This window comes from Panthera onca, chromosome B1 (assembly GCF_046562875.1).
Source record: "Panthera onca isolate mPanOnc1 chromosome B1, mPanOnc1 haplotype 2, whole genome shotgun sequence".
Taxonomy (NCBI): Eukaryota; Metazoa; Chordata; class Mammalia; order Carnivora; family Felidae; genus Panthera; species Panthera onca.
Window position 1 is genome coordinate 93,937,391 of NC_138342.1, and position 21,971 is coordinate 93,959,361.

At 38.0% G+C, this 21,971-nt stretch overlaps 1 protein-coding gene and 1 long non-coding RNA gene across 2 annotated transcripts in view; one reads left to right on the forward strand and one right to left on the reverse strand.

Moving 5' to 3' along the window:
* Positions 1-6,839, reverse strand: part of LOC132692193 (uncharacterized) — a 321,863-nt gene extending 315,024 nt beyond the window's left edge. The window contains exons 1-2 of the long non-coding RNA XR_009616226.3: positions 6,438-6,839; positions 5,519-5,594 (exon numbers count right to left, since the gene is read on the reverse strand). This is a non-coding gene — a long non-coding RNA (uncharacterized LOC132692193). The remainder of the gene's footprint in view (positions 1-5,518; positions 5,595-6,437) is intronic.
* A 137-nt stretch (positions 6,840-6,976) lies between these two features.
* Positions 6,977-21,971, forward strand: part of FAM241A (family with sequence similarity 241 member A) — a 46,539-nt gene continuing 31,544 nt past the window's right edge. The window contains exon 1 of the mRNA XM_081795563.1: positions 6,977-7,333. Coding sequence (XP_081651689.1) covers positions 7,178-7,333 — 156 coding nt within the window. The 5' untranslated portion in view covers positions 6,977-7,177. The remainder of the gene's footprint in view (positions 7,334-21,971) is intronic.

Consider the following 21,971-nt stretch of genomic DNA (forward strand, 5'->3'; position numbering starts at 1 on the left):
CACTGGGTAATGGGTCTTAAAATTATAGATGCCTTAGAATACTAATAGAACAATTTATATGTCCATTAAACCATTTTTAAAATTTGAGGAGGGTGGAGAAAATAACCTTTGGTAATTTAAATGAAGTGATAAAGGAATTTGCAGATAAGAAAACTGCTTCTATCCTTTTGCTTTTGAGAATTAACCTCTCTAATAAGAACAACTTAACCAACTGCAATAAATGCAAAGGACAGCAGCCAAGACATACAGGCTAGATCTGGAGGCAGGCAAAGTCATATGGAAATAATATAATTTTAAAGCAGGAAGAGGTTTTTAAAATTTTCTACATCAACCTGCTCATTTTACTGATGATGGAATTCAATGCCAGACTTTAAATGAACTATCCAAATGTCTTCAGTCTAACAGCAGCAAAACTACTCATTTCTTCTGTATCTCAGTTACAGCCTGTATCATCCTAATTCTTTTAGTAAGTGATGAAGCCATCCCAAGATGGCTTATGAGAAAAGGGGTTGGCACGGGTGGCGGCTAGGGGTCGGGGAGAACATTATGGTGACAGATCCATTGGCCAACATAACTGAAAAAGGCACACACGGGTAACTTAAGTTTTAGAGGAACTGGCTAAAATTATTCCTCTGTCAGTCGTGTATTCCACTAGGTCCACTTCGTTACTTGGCTTTGTAAGGTGGTTCTCCTGTGGTTCCAAGTTCATATCATCATCACACACCAATCCTGTAGACACAATTTTGCTTTCCTTATAACACAAACAAAAGTCCCAGAATTGAATTTTGTTGACCCTGACCAGCCTGACTTGGTCATGTGTCCACCCTTGAACCAATCACTGTGGCCAAGGCAGGTAACGAGGGTGAAATGCATTTGATGCACTTACTAAAGGCCATATTCTCTGGTCCTGGACTCAGGAATGAAATCATATTCCCTGAAATCACAGACTGAGAGTGGGAGAGAGTTGGATCAATAAAAAAAGCTGGGATACTGTTAACACAAGAAGTAGGTACAGATAACAAATGGCAAAATCCAAAAATTCTATTACATCTGTCCATAAGTAAGTTGAAAAAAATAAAGGCTGAGAGAAGATAAAAACTGCCTTTTAAAAAACACCCAGGGTGCCTGGGTGACTCAGTCCAGTCAGTTAAGTGTCCAATTCTTGATTTCAGCTCAGGTCATGATCTCATGGTTCATGGAATCGAGCCCTGCGTTGGGCTCCACTCTGGAAGCATGGAACTTTCTTGGGATTCTCTCTCTCCCTTTAACTCTGCTCCTCCCTTCCTCTCTCTCTGTCTCTCAAAATCAATAAATAAACAAAGAAAAAATGTCAAAACACCCAAAAAACTTTCTTGAAGGGAAAAGAAAGACTAATCTGTTTTCTTGTACTTCATGAAAGAATAAGTACCAATACTCAGAGAAAAAAAGGATACAGTTTCAATTCAGTAGATGTAAAGAACTTTCTAACAATTAAAGATATCCAGTAACAGAACAGGTGGCATCATGAAGTAATGAGTTTCCCATAGTTAGAAGCCTTCAAGCAGAAGGAGGGTGACCATCTGTCAGGAATGCTATAGAAGGGATCCCTATCCTGGGTGGGAGGTTGCTCTAAACTGCCGGTTAGATTCCTTCCAACTCTAAGATTCTAAATTATTGAGAACAGCATGAATAAAAGATCCAAACTCATTCAAGAACTAAATTATTCAACAAAAGGTAATAAAACTTTCAGCTATGAAGTTGAATCAACCAGACTTTGGGTGCCAGCCATCCCCTTTTACAAAGAAAACAGATACAAATCTTTGAAAATGATTATTTTTTTTTAAGTTTACTCATTTATTTTTGAGAGCAAGAGTGCATGCACGAGCAAGGGGGTGCTTACTGAGTGGCTCCGCTACTATTAAGCTGTACTTTTTCTCTTAGCATTATATTAAATATGTTTACTATGCTGATAAATAATCTTCATTGTTACCATTTTAACACCTTATACATACAATTGCGTTGGTGTATCATATTTACTCGGCCATTTTCCTACTGCAGGGCATTTAGGCTTCTTTGAACTCCTCACTATAGTTCTACTGTGAACCTGTTTATATACACAGCCTTTTCCCCTTTTGAACTATTTCCTAGATCTGGGGTTAGTGGGCCAAAGGGTATGGATATTTTTATGGTGCTGAATATGTACTGCCAAAAAAATGTTATCAGTCTGCAGTGCTACTGGCAATAGCTGAGTTTAATCGCTCCCCTAAGGCATTGTCCATATTAGGTTCAATTCAATATTTTAAAAATTGCTAACATATATTAAGTGGTACTGTATAATTATTTACATTTCCTTTTTCCCCCCTCTACTAGTGAATTAGGATAGCCTTCTCAATTTTTTTTTCTTTTAAACAAAACACAACTCTTAATCTCCATTCCTACTGTAGGGAAAGAACTCAGTCAGCAGTGCATATAAATGCAAAGTCACACCAGAAGAGAATAAAACAGTGTTAAGGTAACCAAATTAGACCCTAGTTGGAGTCCACTCATACTAAGGCCCACATTAGCAAACCAAACCTTAACTAAATTTCTATGCTTGCCTCTCCCAGGAAACGAAGGCCTAGATCAACCAGTCAGCACTTGTCTGCACAACACAAGTTACCTAGCCCAGCTCCAAACTTCCCTTTGCTCCAGTCAGCAAATGCCCAGTATAACTTTCTTGCTCCTGCTCACTTTGGTCTATAGAACTCTCTTGAATTGAATAATTCTTTGGAACTCTTTTCTAACTACTATGCTGGATGCTGCTCAATTCATAAATCGCTGAAAAAAGCCAATAAGATCCTTAAAATCTACTTGGTTGAATTTTGTTCTTTAACAACAGAAAGCTTAAAAATTAATTCCAAGAAGAAGGACAAATTTCTCCTCCTCTGACTCACAGTGGACTCTGGGAATGCTAGAGAGCATTGAGCAAGTATTGCTTCAACATCTCTCCGATGTAGCTTCCTGAAATTGAAAGAATGCTAAAGACAGTGAGCATTCTCAAATAAGTTCCTTTTCCTTTAAATTCACATATATCAGGGCACCTGGGTGGCTCAGTCAGTTAAGCATCTGACTTCAGCTCAGGTCACGATCTCATGGTTCCTGGGTTCGAGCCCCGTGTCAGGCTCTGTGCTGACAGCTCGGAGCCTGGAGGCTGCTTCTTATTCTGTGTCTCCCTCTCTCTCTCCCCCTCCGCCCCCTCTCAAAAATAAACAAACATTAAATTTTTTTTAATGAATTCATATATATCAATCCAGAAACCATACTTTTGCCTGGGATTTTGGGTAAGATTCCAAACATCTCAAAAATAATTCCCCTTACTGAAGGCTCTGCTAAACAAAAAAGCACATAAAAAATCATATAATAAGCAAAAATTAGAACACAGGAAACATAAATTAACATCACAGTAATGTGAAAAACAAATTAAAAATGAAGTTTTCACAAATAACTGCACTTGTTTTTCTAAGATTATATTGCTGAATGAGTGCAGATCACTCTGATTTGTTCATTTTCCTTTCTGGAAAGACATCCAAAAAGAGTGGAAGAACATTAAAAATAAGACATTAAAGGTGTGAAAGTGACAGATTAAAAGTCCTTGTTCCCACAGCAACTGCACAAGACACATTTGTACTACATAGGCTACTCCTTAGACAGGCATCAATTTCTTGCCACTTATTATTTCCCAGGAAAACACAAGATAAATACAATAACAAAATCACAACTAAAGTACACACAATTTGAAACCAACATGTCATAGTTGTCTAGGTAATAGCAAATATATTTGCCATGGGAAACTGGCAATAATAGCTTTATATGTATATTATCCTTATTTTGCAGCCCAGTGAAAGTAGCCCTCCCCAATATGATCAAAGTATAGATCAAAGTGTGTTATATGTGATATAACCTAAATAATGTCTTTTTCACAAAATGCTACTATAAGACTTTTTTTTAAAGAGGTGATTCCCTAAATCTCCAGGAAAGACCGAAGTCTCTATGAACAGAAGATTCACAGGTCAAAGGGAAACTCATTCACTAAATGAAAGGTAGACAACACTAAGAAAACGTTGTAACATCAGTTATGGGCAAGAATGAGAAGATTCTGACCAGCCTCTGGTGGAAGTTCTTGGCTTTTGCCAGATAAGCAGACTAGAATTTGAAAGAGAATAAAATGGAAGCTTCTTAAGAGTAGGGATCTCAATCTAGGGCCGAATGCCTAGTGGTTTTCAATAAATACTTGTTAAATGACTGAATATAATTCTCCAAGAAGCCTGAATCTCTGAAAGGCCAGATAGTATATTCTAGACTAAAGGACTTGTGTAAGACTTGACCCTCAAGTTGAACAAAACTAAGCTCTATATTACTCTTTTTACTGCTCTGCTATACATATGCAGTGCCTTCTGAGTCCTCATGCATTTAAGGAATTTCTGTTCATTCTGTAGCCTGACTGAAAAGTGCATAGCTGCTTGACTTATCACATTATCAGACACAAACAGAAACAGGGAGAACCTCAACATGTGCTTTAAGCTCCAAAGAGTTGGCAATAAAAGGTTGATGCTCTCTGTGTCCCTGTATATAATCATAAAGCTTTTCATAAAAAATACATAAGGCCACTTTCTTTAAGAAACACTACTAAAAGCCAAAGCAAAATTTCAAGAATGAAAATGTTGTCATTAGAGAAAAGCAATGAGGCCCATCAGGAATGTTTTTGGCTTCCCATGGTGACATTTGTTTATGATTATATATATAATATTAAATACTTTCTTCTGGGTTTTTAAAGGCTTTTAAGAAAAGAAATAAACCAAATTCATTTTCTTTGTAATTTGTGATATCCAAAGGCATATTTTCTAGTTTCTATAGTCCTGATCCCCAAAAACAGGAAGTAAGTTTTTAAGCCTTTTAAGTTTCTATTTTAATTCCCTCTCTGGGCCTGAAGACATTTTAATAGAAGATCCCAAATAACTCTTATTCTTCTCCATACATAGACATATTCATTTTCCATTGACAAATAGCCTGATATTTTATCTATACAATAGTCTATCATTTTCTCAAAGAACAGATAAAAGATATAAAGTTTGTTTTTAAATGCTCATCGATTTCCCTTCAACAAAATGGGTAAGGTAGTTTAATTATGTGTTTTCTAACACCACCAAGCAATTAACTCAGTTCTGACACTATCTACCTGAAGATAAGATCACAGAGCTCACACCTTAAGAGCTCAGTGCCACTGACTGCCCTCCTTTTGATGCCAACTGCAAGTCCAGGTTGTTACCTGCGCTTCTGACCAGCTGGCTCCAAACTGGAGGTTTCCATGACCCCATCCTCGCTTCGGTTAATTTGCTGGAACAGTTCACAGAAGACAGACGAACTTTTACTAGCTTATTATAAAGGATAATGTAAAGGGTACTATAAAGGACACAGATGGACAGCCAGATGTAGAGGTAAATAGGGCAAGATGTATCAGAAAGGGCACTGAGCTTCCATGTTCTCTGTGCGAACCACTCACCTTGCAAATCGAAATCTGTACAAGCTCACAACCTCTTGGAACCTCTGTCCTTTTGGGCTTCCATGGAGGCTTCTATCTAGATGTGATAGATTAAATCATTGACCATCATTGATCGATTCAACTTCCAACACCTCTCTACCCTCCTCCAGTTCAGGGGGTGGGACTAAAAGTTCTAAGCCTCTAATTACCAGGTCTATTATCCTGGCAACTAGCCCCCCACCCACACTTAACTAGGGGCTTTCCAAAAGTTTTCTCATTAGCATAACAAAAGACACCTCCACTTAGGAAATTCCAAGGTTTTAGGAGCTTTGTGACCAGATTGGGATGAAAACCAAATACAGGGTTGACCCTTGAATGACACAGGTTTGAACTGTGCAGGTCTACTTATCTGTGGATTCTTTATGGTACTATCAGGTATTTGCTCTTCCCTATGATTTTCTTAGTAACATATTCTTTTCTCTAGTGTACTTTATTGTAAGGATACAGCATATAATATGTATAATGTACAAAATATGCTAATCAACTATTTGTGTTGGCTTCCAGTCAACACGAGGCTATTAGTAATTAAGTTTTGGAGGAGTCAAAAGTTATACATGAATTTTTGTGCAGGTCAGTGTCCCTAACCCCTGTGTCCTTCCAGGGTCAACTGTATATTTATTATAAATCACAATATCACAGGTAGTAAGGAAAAGATTTATAAATTAGTTGTATCCCCCTTACCATCCACTAAAAGAGACAGACATATTCTTGCCCATTTCTAGAAATATACACAAAGGCAGATACACTACCAAATGCTCCCAAGACTCCCAACAACCAACACACACCAGAGAAACGCTTAACAGAGACAAAGACGCCGACCTTCAGAGAGACACAAGACGCAAGCCAAAAGGAACAAAAGAGACAGAGAAGTGTGTATTACTTGCACAGGATGCACCGCTACTCGGGACAGGCATGCAGCAGCACAGCCAGGCACAGCCCCAGGGCCAGGCAAGAACAGAGGTACCCCACTGGAGCGTGACTGTGTGTTACACACACACCCCAACGCACACGTGCTCTCTCCTTCGCAGTCTCTTACATACACACACTTTCTCTCTCACACACTCCTTTCCTAACACTTTCACACACACATACACACCCTGTCACACACAATCTCTTCCAATTTCTCTGTTATGTAGTACATAATCACTCTCACACCCTCTAACAGTCTCACACACACAATCTCATACACACACAGACTCTCATCTTACACAATCTCACACACATACATAGTCTGCTAATGTACATAGTCACACACACACACACACACACACACACACACACACACACAGTCCTACAAACGCGCGCCAACACGCACACATCCCGTCTTAGGTCGCACACGCGCGCGCGCGCGCGCGCCCCCGTTGGCTCCGCCCCCCGTCGTGGCCCCTCCCCCGGGTGCGCTCCGCCCCCGGGGCCGGGGCCGGGGCGGGGCGAGCCGGTGACAGGAGAGGCCGGGCTGGGCTGGTACTTCTGGCACCCTGGCCGGCGGGGCGCGCTCGGGAGGCTCCTGTCTGTGGCCGCGCGGCCGATCTCAGGGCGGCCCTCGTCTGACGGCCGCTGCCTGGCGTTTCACGCTTGGCCCCTCCGGCGGCCGTCCCGGCGGCGGGAGTTGGCTACGGGATGTGCTCGGCCGGGGAGCTGCTTGGCAGCGGCAGCGGCGGGGAACGCGACGAGAACGGGGACGCACTGGCGGAGCTGCCGGCGGCGGGGACGGAGAGGGAGCCCGGGGCGAGCCCGCGGCGGCGCGGGCAGCGGCCGCTGGCGGAGCGTGAGCAGGTGAGTGGGGAGGGGCGGCGCGGCCCGGCCGGTTTCCCGAGCCCCACCCGGCGGCGGAGGGAAGTGGGCGGGCGGGCGGCGCCTGTGCTCTGCTCGGCGCGGGGCGCTGGTGGCCGCGGCGTTCGGGAGAGCTTCCCCGAGGAGAGGTTAGACGGCGCGCTCGCGGCCGGACAGCGGGGTCGTGCGCCAGCGGTGTGGCCGGTGCCCTGGGATCGCGTGCCTGCCGGGGTCAGCGCGGCCCTTCCCCAGCTGTCGGGCAGAGGAGGCTCAGGCTGGCGCCCAGGGCTCTGGGGAAGTACCCTCCATAACGGTCACTAATCCCAAAGCCCTACATGTAAACACTTTTTTTTTCAACTTCAAGTCCATACCCCCGTGCTGTGCTGTAGGGGACAGCTGGTCCCTTCCTGCCCTCCATCTTGGCATTTCTGAACACACACCTAGCGCCTCTGAAAGGTGTGGGTGTATTTCTCTAGATGTGCAATCAGTGTCTCACGGCATGTGTAGGAGCGAGTATTACAATAGCTATCTTGACGGGGACTCTCCAAGAGCAGGTTCTTCACATGAACACAGATGAGATCTAAACTTCATGCTAAAAGTGAAAAAGCAAGAAAACTGCTTTCAGTTCGTACCAAAGGGAAAGAAGTACTAAGAGGCCAGCTTTCATAAGGGAAAGGAGAAGTTGGGTAATTTTTGAAACTCTCTGAATTTGTTCTCATTAAATGAAGTATGATAATAGGCATTACAGCATATCAGATGTCTTCAAGATTAGGCAAGAAATTTAATCAAAGAAGCTGAATTATATGGAAGATAGCTTTTCACCAGCAAAGACAGTAATTAGACCTTCAAAAATAACTGAGATAAGCCAACCTGCGGAATCACGTTAAGGAGCAGGAATTCAGATGATTATTTGCCTTTACTACAGCCTATTTACTGTTGGGACAATCCGTTGATACCTGTCCCCTCTTGTTATTCTTCTCCATCTGTCCTTTTTGTCACATTTCACAAACTCCAGTGTCATCACCAAATGCATTAATAGATAAAGTATAACTTCTAGTATTTCAACATTGCATTTAGAAAACAGAAATACCGGGGCGCCTGGGTGGCTCAGTCAGTTAAGCGTGGGACTTCGGCTCAGGTCACAATCTCACAGTCTGTGAGTTTGAGCCCCGCGTGGGCTCTGTGCTGACAGCTCAGAGCCTGGAGCCTGCTTCAGCTTCTGTGTCTCCCTCTCTCTCTGCCCCTGCCCCACTCACGCTCTCTCTCAAAAATAAACACTGAAAACATTTAAAAATAAAGAAAACAGAAGTACCAATGTGTGGCACATACAAAATATGCCTTGGCGTTAGTCTTGCTCACCATGTGGAAGTGCAGTTTTCATCCTAATGGCAATATAAGAGATGGCATGGTGACTGAAGCAAATAATTGGTCGCTAGGAGATCTTCCTGATTCCCTTCCTAGTGCCCCCCTCTAACTGTACCATGACTCAGTAGCTAACGGGTTTGGTTTCCTCTTGCTTTAGTTCATCTGGAAAAGTGAAGAAAACAGCAACAGGAACTCCATTGGTGGTGGTGCTAAGGGAGGTACATTTGACTGAGGTTCTCGAAGTAAATTTTCAAATGATTATAAGGGAGCGTGTCAAACATTACTTCATTTACACTTCTGTGGATTTCACATCATCAGTATCTCTGGTCTTACCAAAATTGCTTATGGTACAAAGAAAAAGGATGAAACAAACAAAAAAAAAATGAAACATGTAGCCTAGAAAACATGTATCTTACCACTTTGCATACCTGCTTCTGTCATTGCCTGTCATGGTAATTTGCTTTCCTGTACTCCTTTGAAATGTTTGAAAATATTACTATCATTTTTAATGTTTATTTATTTTTGAGAGAGTGAGAGAGACAGAGTGTGAGCAGGGAAGAGACAGAGCAGGAGACAAAGAATCCGAAGCAGACTCGAGGCTCTGAGCTGTCAGCACAAGAGCCCTACATGGGGTTTGAACCCACGAACCGTGAGATCATGACCTGAGCCGAAGTTGAATGCTTAACTGACTGAGCCACCCAGGTGCCCCTGGAAATATTATATTTTATTAGATGATATATTTATGTACTCTAAGCCTACATACCTAGTAATTGAAAATTACACTTGAGATATGCACTTACCACTATTTCAGCACCAAAAAAAACAATTTCTTATCAAGACACCAAAAATGAATGAAAAATTGGGGCAACACAACCCATTGGTGTAAGAAGCAAGCTTTTGTGATAAATCATTTATTGATAATATGATTGCCAAGCTTGTTTTCTTTTCTTTTTTTTTCTCAAGTCCTGCCAATGAAATTTAAATTTTTATGCATTCCCTTTCAATGATGGTAACCACCAATATAAAAATACCTGAGGTATGGGGCACCTGGTGGCTCAATCTGTTAAGCATCTGACTCTTGATTTCGGCTCAGGTCATGATCTTGTGGTCCATGAGTTCGAGCCCCACATCGGGCTCTGTGCTGACAGCTCAGAGTCTGGAGCCTGATTCAGATTCTGTGTCTCCCTCTCTCTCTGCCCCTCCCCTGCTCACGTTTTGTCTCTCTTTCTCTCAAAAATAAATAAACTTAAAAAAAAAAACTTGAGGGAGAGATAAATGATTTCTGTGACTATAAAACATATCCTAAGAAGTTGTTTCATTTAGTTTTTCTTTAAGGGATGGTATGTGTTTGCTATTTTCAGGGCACATGGACTCCAAATTACAAACAGAATTTTTTGAAAATTTGGTTTGTGAACTAGTATTTTGGAATTGAAGATGAATTTTTCCACAAAAACAATGATATGAACAGAAACAAAACCAAAACTAATTAGCTGGAAATGAGGCAGAGGCCACCTTCCTGGTGTCTTTTCTGCTTAGCACACTCACTTGGTGTTCCACAGTCCTAGTCTTATGGCTGTTGAGGGACAGACAATTGGCAGCATCAGTGGCTGTGGCGGCAGCAGTCACCATGGAGGTGCCTTTCTATCTGGATCAAGGCCGTGGTGGTGTGTGTGCTCTTGAACACAATACCTCCAGAAGGCGCCTGACTTTTGCTCTTTCAGCTCTTTCAGTGAGTTTTTTCAGTCCCTAATTTTTTTGTATGAAATTCCTTCCTGTCTCTGTTTTCCTCACAGAGTTTCGCCCTTACTTGATAATTTGATGAAGCAGATTTCTTCCATTAGCTATTCCCCAGGCTAAAGGTTCCTCCACATGCATCCTTTCCTTCACTGATTTTTCTTTCCACTTCTGGCTGAAAGGCTCATGCCCTTCCCTCAGTTGGAAGGCTCTTGTAGCAGCTTTGACCATACAAATCCTATCTTTGGCTCATCCTGTGATACCAGCTCAGAATGTTATCTATATCTTGGCATTATTACATGTAATACTGAAATACTGGTATTAATATAGATATTTTCCTAATAACTAAGATATTGTCACAGCATTTTTTTTTTTTTACTATTTGTCCTTAAATGCCGCTTTACCTGAGAGGAAACTAAGTTTCCTCTGTCCTTCTGGCCTGAGTCTCTCCAGGTAGGATGATTGACAAAGGAGGCCTCCACTGGAAAGAATAAAAGGAGTCCCTTAGATGAAGCAACTGTGTCAAGCTTGAAGTAGGAGTCAGGTATCTAAGAGATAAGCAAGGGAGAGAGGCAAAATGCCCAAGGGGTTAAAGGGACATGGTGTAACTATCCCACGTGTGTTCATTTTGTGCATGAAAGATGATTCAAGTATGTTAATGACTGTGAACGTCAGGTGGCTTTTTATAAGAGAGTCTCTGATCTGCTGCATAGCTGAAAGGCTAAACATCTCCAGTCCTTTTATTAGATGCTTACAGCGTGAATAGCATCTGCTTTCAGATGTGGCAGTTCACAACCCGAATAACCTAAGATGGCCCTGCTTACCTCCTAGAGCACAGAGATCCCATTATCCTCCAACTGACTTTAGAAACATTATCTTTAGCTCTAAGATCTTTCTTTATGATTGTGAAAGTAATGTACTCTGGGAAATGTAGGAATATAAAAAAAATCTAAGGAAGAAGACAAAAACATTTAACATCCCAGTCCGAGTAACATTTTGTTAAAAAATATCAAACACTAAAAAAAATATATCTCAAACATTTGGTATTAGTACATTTATCTCTCTCTTTGTCTCTCACATATTACCATACTCGTATATATACACACATATATTTTTTAGCATGTTTTAGTGTAATTGAATTTGCTTTCTTGTTTCAACAATTTAGCACGCTGTGTAATTTTCCCATGTTATCAAAAATTATTTGTAAAAACTATTTTTAGGGCTGTCTAAGAGTCCACTTCTCTACTGCTGTGCTTTTAAGTTGTTTTAAACTTTCTTCTATAAAAATGCTGCAATGAAAATCTTTGCTTGTAAATCTTCAACATTCTAACGTGCAATAGATTCCTAGAAATGGAAGAAGTAGGTCAATGAGTCAAACTCTTTGAAGCTTCTTGTAACATTCTAAAAGGTTGCATTCAAGAAAGGTCACACCAATGTACACTTCCAGTATTGGTGTGTGAGAGCACTGATTGGAAACCATCCATGCCTGTAATGAATGGTATAATTTATGGATTAATCTTTGCCAAGTCAGTAGGCCAAAATTATCTTATGTTGTAAGATCTTGCTAGAGAGGTTTACTAAACCTTTCATATATTTATTGAGCAGTTTTATTTCTTTTTAATCATGTTCTTTGAACTTTTTTGACACTATTATAAGGTATTAATCTCTTATTTCACATTGATGAAAAATATTTTCTCTGTTTACAATTTACTTTATAATTTTGTTTATGATTTTTTTGATTTCGAAATGCTTTAAATTTTTATTAGCTAAAGGAATTTATTTTGGTAATTTCATACACACCAATCACACATACACACACACACACACACACATAATATATACACGTCTATATCTGTTTAGAACATTCTTTCTAATCCTACAATCAGTTAAATATCCACCAATATTTTCATGTGTGTATGTGTGTATCAATGATTTTATTTTTCTATTTCTATGTGCTTATTCTGTTTAGAATAACTTTATGTGTTCTGTGAGGTATGGAGCTAATCTGTTTTTTCTCCCAGTCATTGAATATTCCAATTTCTCCCGGGCTTTATAATCCTATATAGTAGTTATAAATACTAAAATCTATATTAAACTTATATTTTTGTTGGTATTGTGAATGGGATTTTTTTCCCACAAATCATTCTTTTGCTGCTGGTTTCTAGCTACTGGTTATATATATTTAGTTTTTAATTAGCTACTTCCCTAAATTATTTTATTAATTCTAATGCTAATAAATACTAGTATCTCTTAGACTTCATTCTTTTGCATCTTCTAGGTATATAATCATCCAGTCTATAGATAAGGTTGATTTTGCTTCCTTTCAAATAGTAATGTTTCATTTCGATTTCTTGCCTTTGTGATGCCTAGAACTTTCAGATCAATACTGGTTCATAGATATGTAGGTGAATAAATGAAGAAATCTTTATAAAAGCACTTAAGTACTTGCCAGAGTTTGTGCTACAGGACTATCTGTTAAAAAAAAACAAAACAAAAAAAAAAAAAAAACTTCAGCAGAAAGAAGCCTTATGCTTTCTCTTTGATCTATTAAAACTATGGCCAACAGGACAGATTCTAGACCCAGAATACCTGGGTTTGAATCCTAACTTTGCCACTTACTAACTATAGCTTTGGGCAAGTTAATTATCCTCTCCAGGCTTCAGTTTCTTCATCTGTATAAAAGGAATAATAGTTGTATCAATCTTATAGGATTGTTGGGAGGATTACATGAGTTAATAATGTGTGGAAAGTGCTTAAAGCAGTCCTTAGCACATAATAACCATGTAAATGTTAGCTTTGGGACCTAATTTTCAACTGGAACCCACACTGAAAAGAAATCTAAGAAATGTTGTTTTCAATTTTTCTAGCCTCTGCATTTAGAAAGTCACCCTAGGAGGAAGTCGCTCCTCAGTTTTAATGTGTATTCAGATCATCTCTTGTTGAATGCAGATTGTGATTTCTTTGCTCTGGGTGAGGCCTAAGATTATCCATGTCTAACAAGCACCCAAGTGATGCTGATGATATGTCCACGTGCCACACTTTGAGTGGCAAGGGAATAGAGGATAAGCAAGTCGGTCTATAGTATTCACCATATTTGCCCTTCAACAGAGTAGCAGTAATAGATATATGTAAGAAAGTTATTTAACTATTCCCTAGAAGGGTATATTTGAACTCTTGGTGAGGTGTGAGAAGACAACGGTTGTCCCCCAAACCAGTCATTTGTAATAGGTCCCACAACTAACTAGTACTGGAGAAGACCAGTACCCAGGTCTCCAATTCTCAAGCCAGTGTTTTTTCTTATATGCAAAGAGGCTTCCCACACAGTGGGAGAACAGTCTCTGATAAATCTGCTCCTCTCCCTTACACTGTGGAGTTCAAACTAGATATTTGTTCATACCTACTTCTTTTCACACTTTAAATTATTTCTTTATATGTGTCTTATTTATTTAACAGAGGAATTTGGTCTTAAGCAATTGTGGGAACTGGTTAAGCAGTCTGTAAGTCTTTTGAATCATGTCTGAATATGAGCTTGAAGTCCACTGGGCAGGCAGTAAGGAAGAAAAGATGGATATAAATAATGGGGAGAAGCGGGAGCAGTCTGGACCCATAAGCGTGCACTGAAACTCCAGGAAAACTGGAACCTTGGCTTTCACTGTGTCCAACCTTGCCAATGTGGGTGACCTGCTAGAGCTAGGGCCTTTTCTCAAGTGACTAAACTCACACATCTGGACGAGGAGTTGGAGAAGCTGGAGGAGCATCTGGGGAAAAGGAAAGCAATTATGGACCCCAGTGCAGCTCTGGGGTGAGGCACTCGGTGAGGCAGCAGATCAGCTACAGAGTGGCTGCACCCCCGTGGCCCACCCTAACTTTGTGTTGTGCAAGAATCCCTCAGTCATGAATATTTAGAGCCAGAGTTCTCCACCACGTCTCACTGAATGGTGTGTCCTAGAAAGTGGTTCTGTCAACTGGGTGGGGGTGACGCTGGGGAGAAGGATTGAAGAAAATGATGTTCTCCCAAGATTGACAGGGCCACGAGTTAGGAATCACCATCAAGAAAAGCCATGGACATAGCTATGCCTCTCATGAAAATACAGGTTCTGATAGAGTAAATCTGGGGTGAGGCCTGACGTGCTTCCTAATAAGCCCCCAGATGATGCTGACATCATTGGTGAAGGGATCATGCTTTGAGTAGCAAGAGCTGTTCCCTTTCACACTTTTAAAGGCAGTTTTCAAGCAAGAACTATAGTAAGTGTTTATGAGTTTAGTGAATTCAGCCATAAACTTATCTTGTTTCCAAGGACATCCAGTCACTAGAGTAACTCAGGGAATAATTTTGCATATGGTAGGCATCTTTTGTTCATTTTTTATCATTATTCAGAGTGAAACCTCTAAATCAGTAGGTTTTAACTGGAGCAGTTTTGCTTGTAGAGGACATTTGGCAATGTCTGTAGACATTTTTCATTGTTAAGACTAGAGGGCTACTACTATTTCTGATTGAAATAGTCCAGGGATGCTGCTAAACATCCTATAATGCACAGAACAGCCGCTTACAACAAAACATTATGTGACCCAAACGTCAACAGTGCCAAAGGTGAGAAACCCCTCTTAAACTGTATTAGGGTTATAGTAGTTTCAGTTGTCAAGAATAATTACTCTAAGAGATATTCCAAGTATTGAAGCCTGCATGCCAAACAGGTGGCCCCTGATTATTTCTCTTATCTCTTTTTCCAACAACTTCTCTTAAACAACTTTCTCCATTTTGCTCTCTCTTTTTCACATCCTTTCTCTGACCCTTTCCTACCACTCATCTCCTTTCTGTCTGTCCATATTGAGCGTCTCATTCTCCTATTGTCTCTTATACATCTCTAGCCATCTCAGCCACTTTCTCTTTTTCTCTGTACATCTCTCTACTACCTCCTCTCCTCTGTAGAAGCTCAGCGTTATGGAACAATGAAAAAGGTTGTGGAGTAGGACAGTTCTAACTGTGAATTCTGACTTTACTATTTTACTAGCCTTATCATCCCTTAGTCCCTCAGAGACAATTTCCTCATTGTAACAGATATAATGCCACCCACTTCTTGAAGTTCTTATGAGGATTTGGTAACATTTTGTTTACAAAATACCTAGCATGTAATAGACCCTCAGTGAATATTAGCTCTCTATTTTATCCCCACCTTTCCTCTCATTTTTCTCTGGTTCCCTTCTTATTCCTCTCACCAAACCACATCATAAAACTATATTTTTAGTATATATAATATTCAGGTTTACATAATAAATATTACTTAGATATTGAATAAAGTATTAAGAGTTACTAATCTAAAAATCGAATAAATTAACTGTTTAATTTCTTTAAAAATAAATAACCCACCAACCTAAATTACATTGCTTTTAGTATAGCTCTTCAGTTGACTTTTTTTTTTTCCTATTGTGACTCATTGGTCCTTCCTGGGAAAAAGAGTATCCACCTTCCTCTATTCAAGTTATTCTCAATTTCCTATTCAATAGAAGTGGTAAAGCAAGAATAAAGGGAAAAACTAGAAGTTCTATGACATTAACCTTGTCCTGAGAGGCCTAAGTAGAAACTCTTTATCTTTATTCCCACCTTCTTTAAGCCTTAGGACACTATCTTCCTTTTCTGCCTTCTCTGGAATTGCAATCTTATCTTGCTGTAGCAGCCTTCAAAAACCTTAGGAGTCCCTATTGGTCATATTTTAGTTCAGTAAGTATATTGTGTGTGTGATGGGGTGTGTGTGTTTGTGTGTTTAAGAGAAATGATAAATAAGACAAGCAAAGAGTAGTTTCATTCCAGCAGTGAAACTGACTTTCTAGTTAATGTGATACAAAAGACATTTTCCATCTTCTGATCTATTTTTTTTTCCCCATATCCAGCGTTTTTTCTCCATCTAACTTCATGGGCAGCTACACTTTATCTTGGCAAAGGAGGAGGAAATGATTGGCTTTATTTGTTCTTTCTGTTTTCTTACAGCATCAACTATAGCTTATCAGAGTTCTGAACAACAGGAAAACAGTGCAAATGCTTTGAACTTTATGGAAAGTGAAATTATTAAATAAAATTATATTAAAATTGATTAATAAAATTTATAATATATCATATTGTATAATATATGTAAAATAAATAATAAAATTATATACAGTAATAATAAAATTATTAATACTTAGTATCTAGACACAGTGTTAAGGAAATTAAATTTCTATGTGTGGATTTTACTATATTCTCTTTGATATAATATTTTCTAACATCTCTGAGATTTTTTTTAATTCTCTTTTTCAACTAATCTGAAAAAAATGATTTTTGTTGTTTTATCTTCTTGCTCAAAATTTTACTTGAACATATGCAGACCATCCAAAGAGGCAGGGAACTTACATCTGTTTCCCATGACCAGCAGATTTCATCAGTCTGATTGAGTTCAGAATTCCTGATTCCATGGTGCTCAGAAGTAATAACATGTAACAGAACCTATTGTCACTTCTGCAGTTGAGAATTAAAAAGGAAAATCATTTTTAAGGAAAGATGTTTGATTTTGGCTACTTTAAATAGACAAGCTATTCTATCTTGTGGTAACATCTAGCATACCGCCCTGCACATACAAGGTATTCATTGTCACTAGGTAGTTCATAACTTAAAAAATACGTAGATTTTAAGAAAAGCACAAAACATAGAAATTTTTACCCTGCAGCTTGAATTAATCATTTTCTTTACTTCATGGCCTAATACTATCTCATGTTCATGCACAGCCCTTTTCTTCTTAATTTTTTTCTTTATGTAACCATTCTCTTCCTCACAATAGGCAACTTTTTTTAAGTAATTTCTTCCCCCAAGGAGGGGCTCAAATTCACCATCCTGAGATCAAGAGTCACATGCTCTACTGACTTACTGACTGAGCCAGCCTTAAGCAACTTTTTAAATATGTTTGATAGCTTTGGCTGAAATTGTGTGTTATCTTTTTGAATACTTGATGGTTTCATTTGGGTATGTTTGCAACTATGATTTAACATATTGGACCCTAACTCTTGACTATAGAGCACAAACTGATGGTTACCAGAGGTGGGTGGCGGATGGGTGACATAGGTGATCGGGATTAAAGAGTACACTTATCATGATAAGCACTGAGTAATGTACGGATGTGTTAAATCACTATATTGTACTCCGGAAATTAATATAACACTGAGTGTTAACTATACTGGAACTAAAATTTAAAAACTTAATAAAGTAAGTAATAAAATAAAATATTGGATTCCGTTTGTTAAAATGAAAATGAATACAAGTTTTAGTACTTTTCAGTTTATAATAATTTAATAGACTAATTCAAGAACTACCTGATAGTAAACCTGAAACTAATATGTGTGTCAATTATACTTCAATAATAATTTTAAAAAACAATTTATAGTACTGTACATTAAAAAGGGTGGATTGAACTGTATGTAAATTATACCTTAATAAATCAAACCAACTTAAAACAAAGAAGATCTAGCTGATATTCTCATTGATTTTTATCTCCTCAAAAAGTTTTTTTTTTCCTTTATTGGTTCTATGTAATTTAGTAGGAGATAAGTGTAAATAAATGCTGTAACTTTGCAGTTAGTTAGAAATGGTAAATAAGTTATAAATCTAATCATAAACATGTTATAAATTATAATATATAATGCTGCAGTTAGGTGAAGTTTTATATGGTTAGTAAATGTTTGTATTTAATGTAATTTTGTGTACATTTTGTAGGAAATAAAAATTGCAATTATATGTAATGTCCAAGGAGCAGGAAAATGTATTGTCTCATTAGAAATAAAATAAATGCAATTTAAAACTATTAGGAATTATTTTTCACTAACCAAGTTGTTAAAGATTAAAAAGGTAAATGGTGTGGGTTTAAAGAAATGACATATGACCTAAGAATAAAAGTATAAATTGATTCAGTCTTTCTGGAGGGAAATCTTGTATCAAACCTCACTAGTACATACTATTATTGCCCCCACTTTAACTTAGCACAGGGAGGTTAAGTAACATATTCAAAGTATCACAGCTAGTAAGTTGCAGACTTGTGATTCAAACCCATGTTTAAAGCCTGAGTTCTTAACCACCAAGCTAGTGTTGGGCCATGAAATCAATTCAGTGGATTGTGAACAGGATAAAATAGATTTTAAAAAGTGTTAGAATCTATCACACATGCTATGCATGTCCTTTTGTAGAACTTTATATGTACTGGGTCAAGGTATAAAATACATTTCTAACATGGATCACAAGTCAAGATCAAGATCATGGCCACCTTAATTCTGTCTCATGGCCTTTGCCTGGACTCTTTGCCCCAAATCTTCCTTTGACAGATCTTATGTCATCAACCTGTTACCTCTCCAAGATCCCAGCTCTGCTTGCCGTGTACAAAGAACCTCTGACCCAACCCAACTTCCTCTATTCCACTATTCTGTTGTATGTTCCTTATAGATCTTCTCACTATTTGAAATTGTGTTAATAATTTGTCTGTTAAAGTGTTTATTCTCTGCTGCTTTCCACTCCCCGCCCCCATTGGCTCACAGAAAAACATGAGAGCAGAGATCACATTGTATGGCAAATGCTTCAATTATTTTGGCATCCCTAAGTTATAGTATAGAGTCTATAAAAACTTCTACCGAAAACAACGCTGCTGGTAAAAACTCAATTGATGTCTTTGCTGAAGTAATGTGGCTTCCTAGGGGCAATTATGACAAGACTTCGTTTCGAAAGAGAAAGGACTTTATATATAACAGAAACATACTCTATTGTCAGAATCAACAGAAAAGAAACTAGTAGTGTTAATCGTGCATTGAACTAAGAATCCTGGTAAAATACTTGTAAGAATTTAGGCAAAGATCATGTTCCTTAATATGCTGTATTTTAAGACCTCCACACTATCAAGAAAGTGAAAGGCTAATGAACACAGGAAATTAGAATACTAACTGGTATTAACTTATGTAATTAGTCTAAATTTGGAAATTTATTTTTAATTTTTCTTGAGCTCAACATATAAAAGATAAAAGATAATACCCAGAACTAACAGAAATTAAAATTCAGATCAGTCATTTCAATAATGGCATTGTTAAAGGATAATTTTCAAAAAAAAAAAAAAGGTAAAATATAGTGGTCATTAAATATAAAGTGATCACGTTAAGGACTTTACTTAACTCATCATTAATGAGTTAAGTAAGCAAATGTTTCCCCTGTTTGACCCAAGCAAATGTTTCCCCTGTTTGATTCACAGGTGAAATCAAAGAATTGAAAATGTTTACGGGGAAAAGATATGTTGAAATAAACTTACAAATGGACATGAAACTGCCTTTTTCCCGTAGGCAGGGGAGGGAAGACAATTAAAACTCCACAGGAACAGAATTAATTTGTGTATCTATAGATAAGAATTATTTTTAATTGCTTTTGATTATCAGTAATTTATAGATATAAAATAGCTCAAAAGCTATGAAGGTTAAACAATAGTCTAAACAATGCATAGTTTCTATAAATTTTTTTGTTTATTCTTAATTTCGCTATAGTAATAAAGAAAGTAATTTCTAAAAGAGTAGATTAATTTTTGGATAGTGAGAGTATTTGGTCTCTCCTTTTATAATGTCTCGTGCTGCTGGAAAATATTAATTCTAATCTTTTTCCATGGTAATACTGTATATATACATTCAGTATACATATGAAAATACCTGATTTATATGTATGTGAAAAGCAAAGATTGATTTATATTTGAAGTTCTTTCTGTTGGGTTATATAGCTAAAATTACCAGATGCTAAGATAACTACTGAAAAAAAATTTTAAGTTTATTTATTTATTCTGAGAGAGAGGGAGCACGAATGGGCAGGGGCAGAGAGAGAAGGAGAGAGAGAATCCCAAGCAGCCTCCGTGCACTGTCAGTGTAGAGCCTAATACAGGGCTTGATCTCTCAAACCCAGAGATCATTACCTGAGCTGAATCAAGAGTCTGCCATTTAACCAACCGAGCCGTTCAGGTCCCCCAAGATAACTACTGAAAAATTTTGATGAGAACAAGATTGCTGCTTTCACATTTATGCCTAGTTTTTATTTAGCACACAAATTCCAACTCTTGTTCCTATCATCCTAGCACTTATTGAATGGTTATTGGTTTCAAAGACAACTTTGTCAACTTAAGAGTTTCACAGGAGTGTAGAAGTACATTAATTTAAGTTTTAAATTTAAAGAAGGGAAACAACAAAGTAATTTCTTCATAGAGAGTTAACCATGTAGTGTGACCATCCTTGTATCAATAAAATTACCCAGTATAAAACACTGGAGAATAAATTAAAAAATTAAATACCAAACTTCTTCATTATTCTTCATTATTCTTCATTATTCAATATGTATACATAGTCTATTTAATAGTAATATAATTAAAAGGATAAATGATTCTGCCATTTCTGGATAATAATATTTTCCTTTTGGAGTTTAAATGATTCACTATTTGGAAATCTGTCTTCGGACACCCTATACTTGATACTGTTTTAAGACTTCAGTTGCTTTAACAACCTGGCCATATACCGAAGATATTTTCTTTCTTCATTTGTATCATATTAAAAGCAATTACTTTAACAACTGATTATAGTTATTGTATTATAGACAGTTTTCTGTAGTATTTGTTCCTTATTTTTCTGGCTAGCGTATACTTTCTCAATAGCTTTTTATTCATTCATTCAAAAAATTTATTGAGCTCCTACTATTTTCTAGGCAATGCTCTAGGCACCCAGGACACAAACAAACGAAACAGCCTCAAATTGCTCTCTTCATTAATCTTGCATTGTAGTAGGAGGCGAGACAATGAATAAATGAACAAGTACATCACTGGGTTATAAGTGCTATGGAAAAAATAAAAGGGAAGGTGTAGGGAGTGTGGTCATGGAGGAGGGTTATTGTTATAAATAAGGGGATCATGGAAAGGCTCACTGAGTTGACATTTGAGCAGAGACCTAAAGGAAGTGAGAATTACTTGACTGTGCCCCTTCTTTTGCTTTGACTTCCTTGGAGGTAGAGCCAAATTTGAGGTTCGGGTTTAGTAATTGTGGTAACATATATTTCCCCAGTCTAGTTTCTCAGTTCTTTCTCACCCACCCCACCTTCCAGTTCTCTATTTTTTATTACTATTTCATTTGTTCGTACTGTAAGTAAATTCAAATTCTTTGTGGAAAGAAGAGAGGAAAAAGTAAATTATGGACTTACAAATTTCATCTCTTAAAAAGTAAATTTCCTAAGGTGTATCATATAATCACACCTTATAATGAATTTATTTAACATATTTGCTTTCTTCTTAATGCCTGGTTCAGTTCTTTTGAACTAAGGTTTGCATCACAATTTATTGGAAAAAGCTCAGATTTATAGTCAGAAGTCTCCTGCCTTCAAATCCTGGCTGCTCGTCTGATTCTAGGAAAGTCACTTGACGTCTAGAGTCCAACAACACCCACCTAATGATGTTTTTGTGAGGCTCAAAGGCTTGGAATATGTGTGTTTAATAAGCTTATTGAACGAATGGCTAATAAGCAA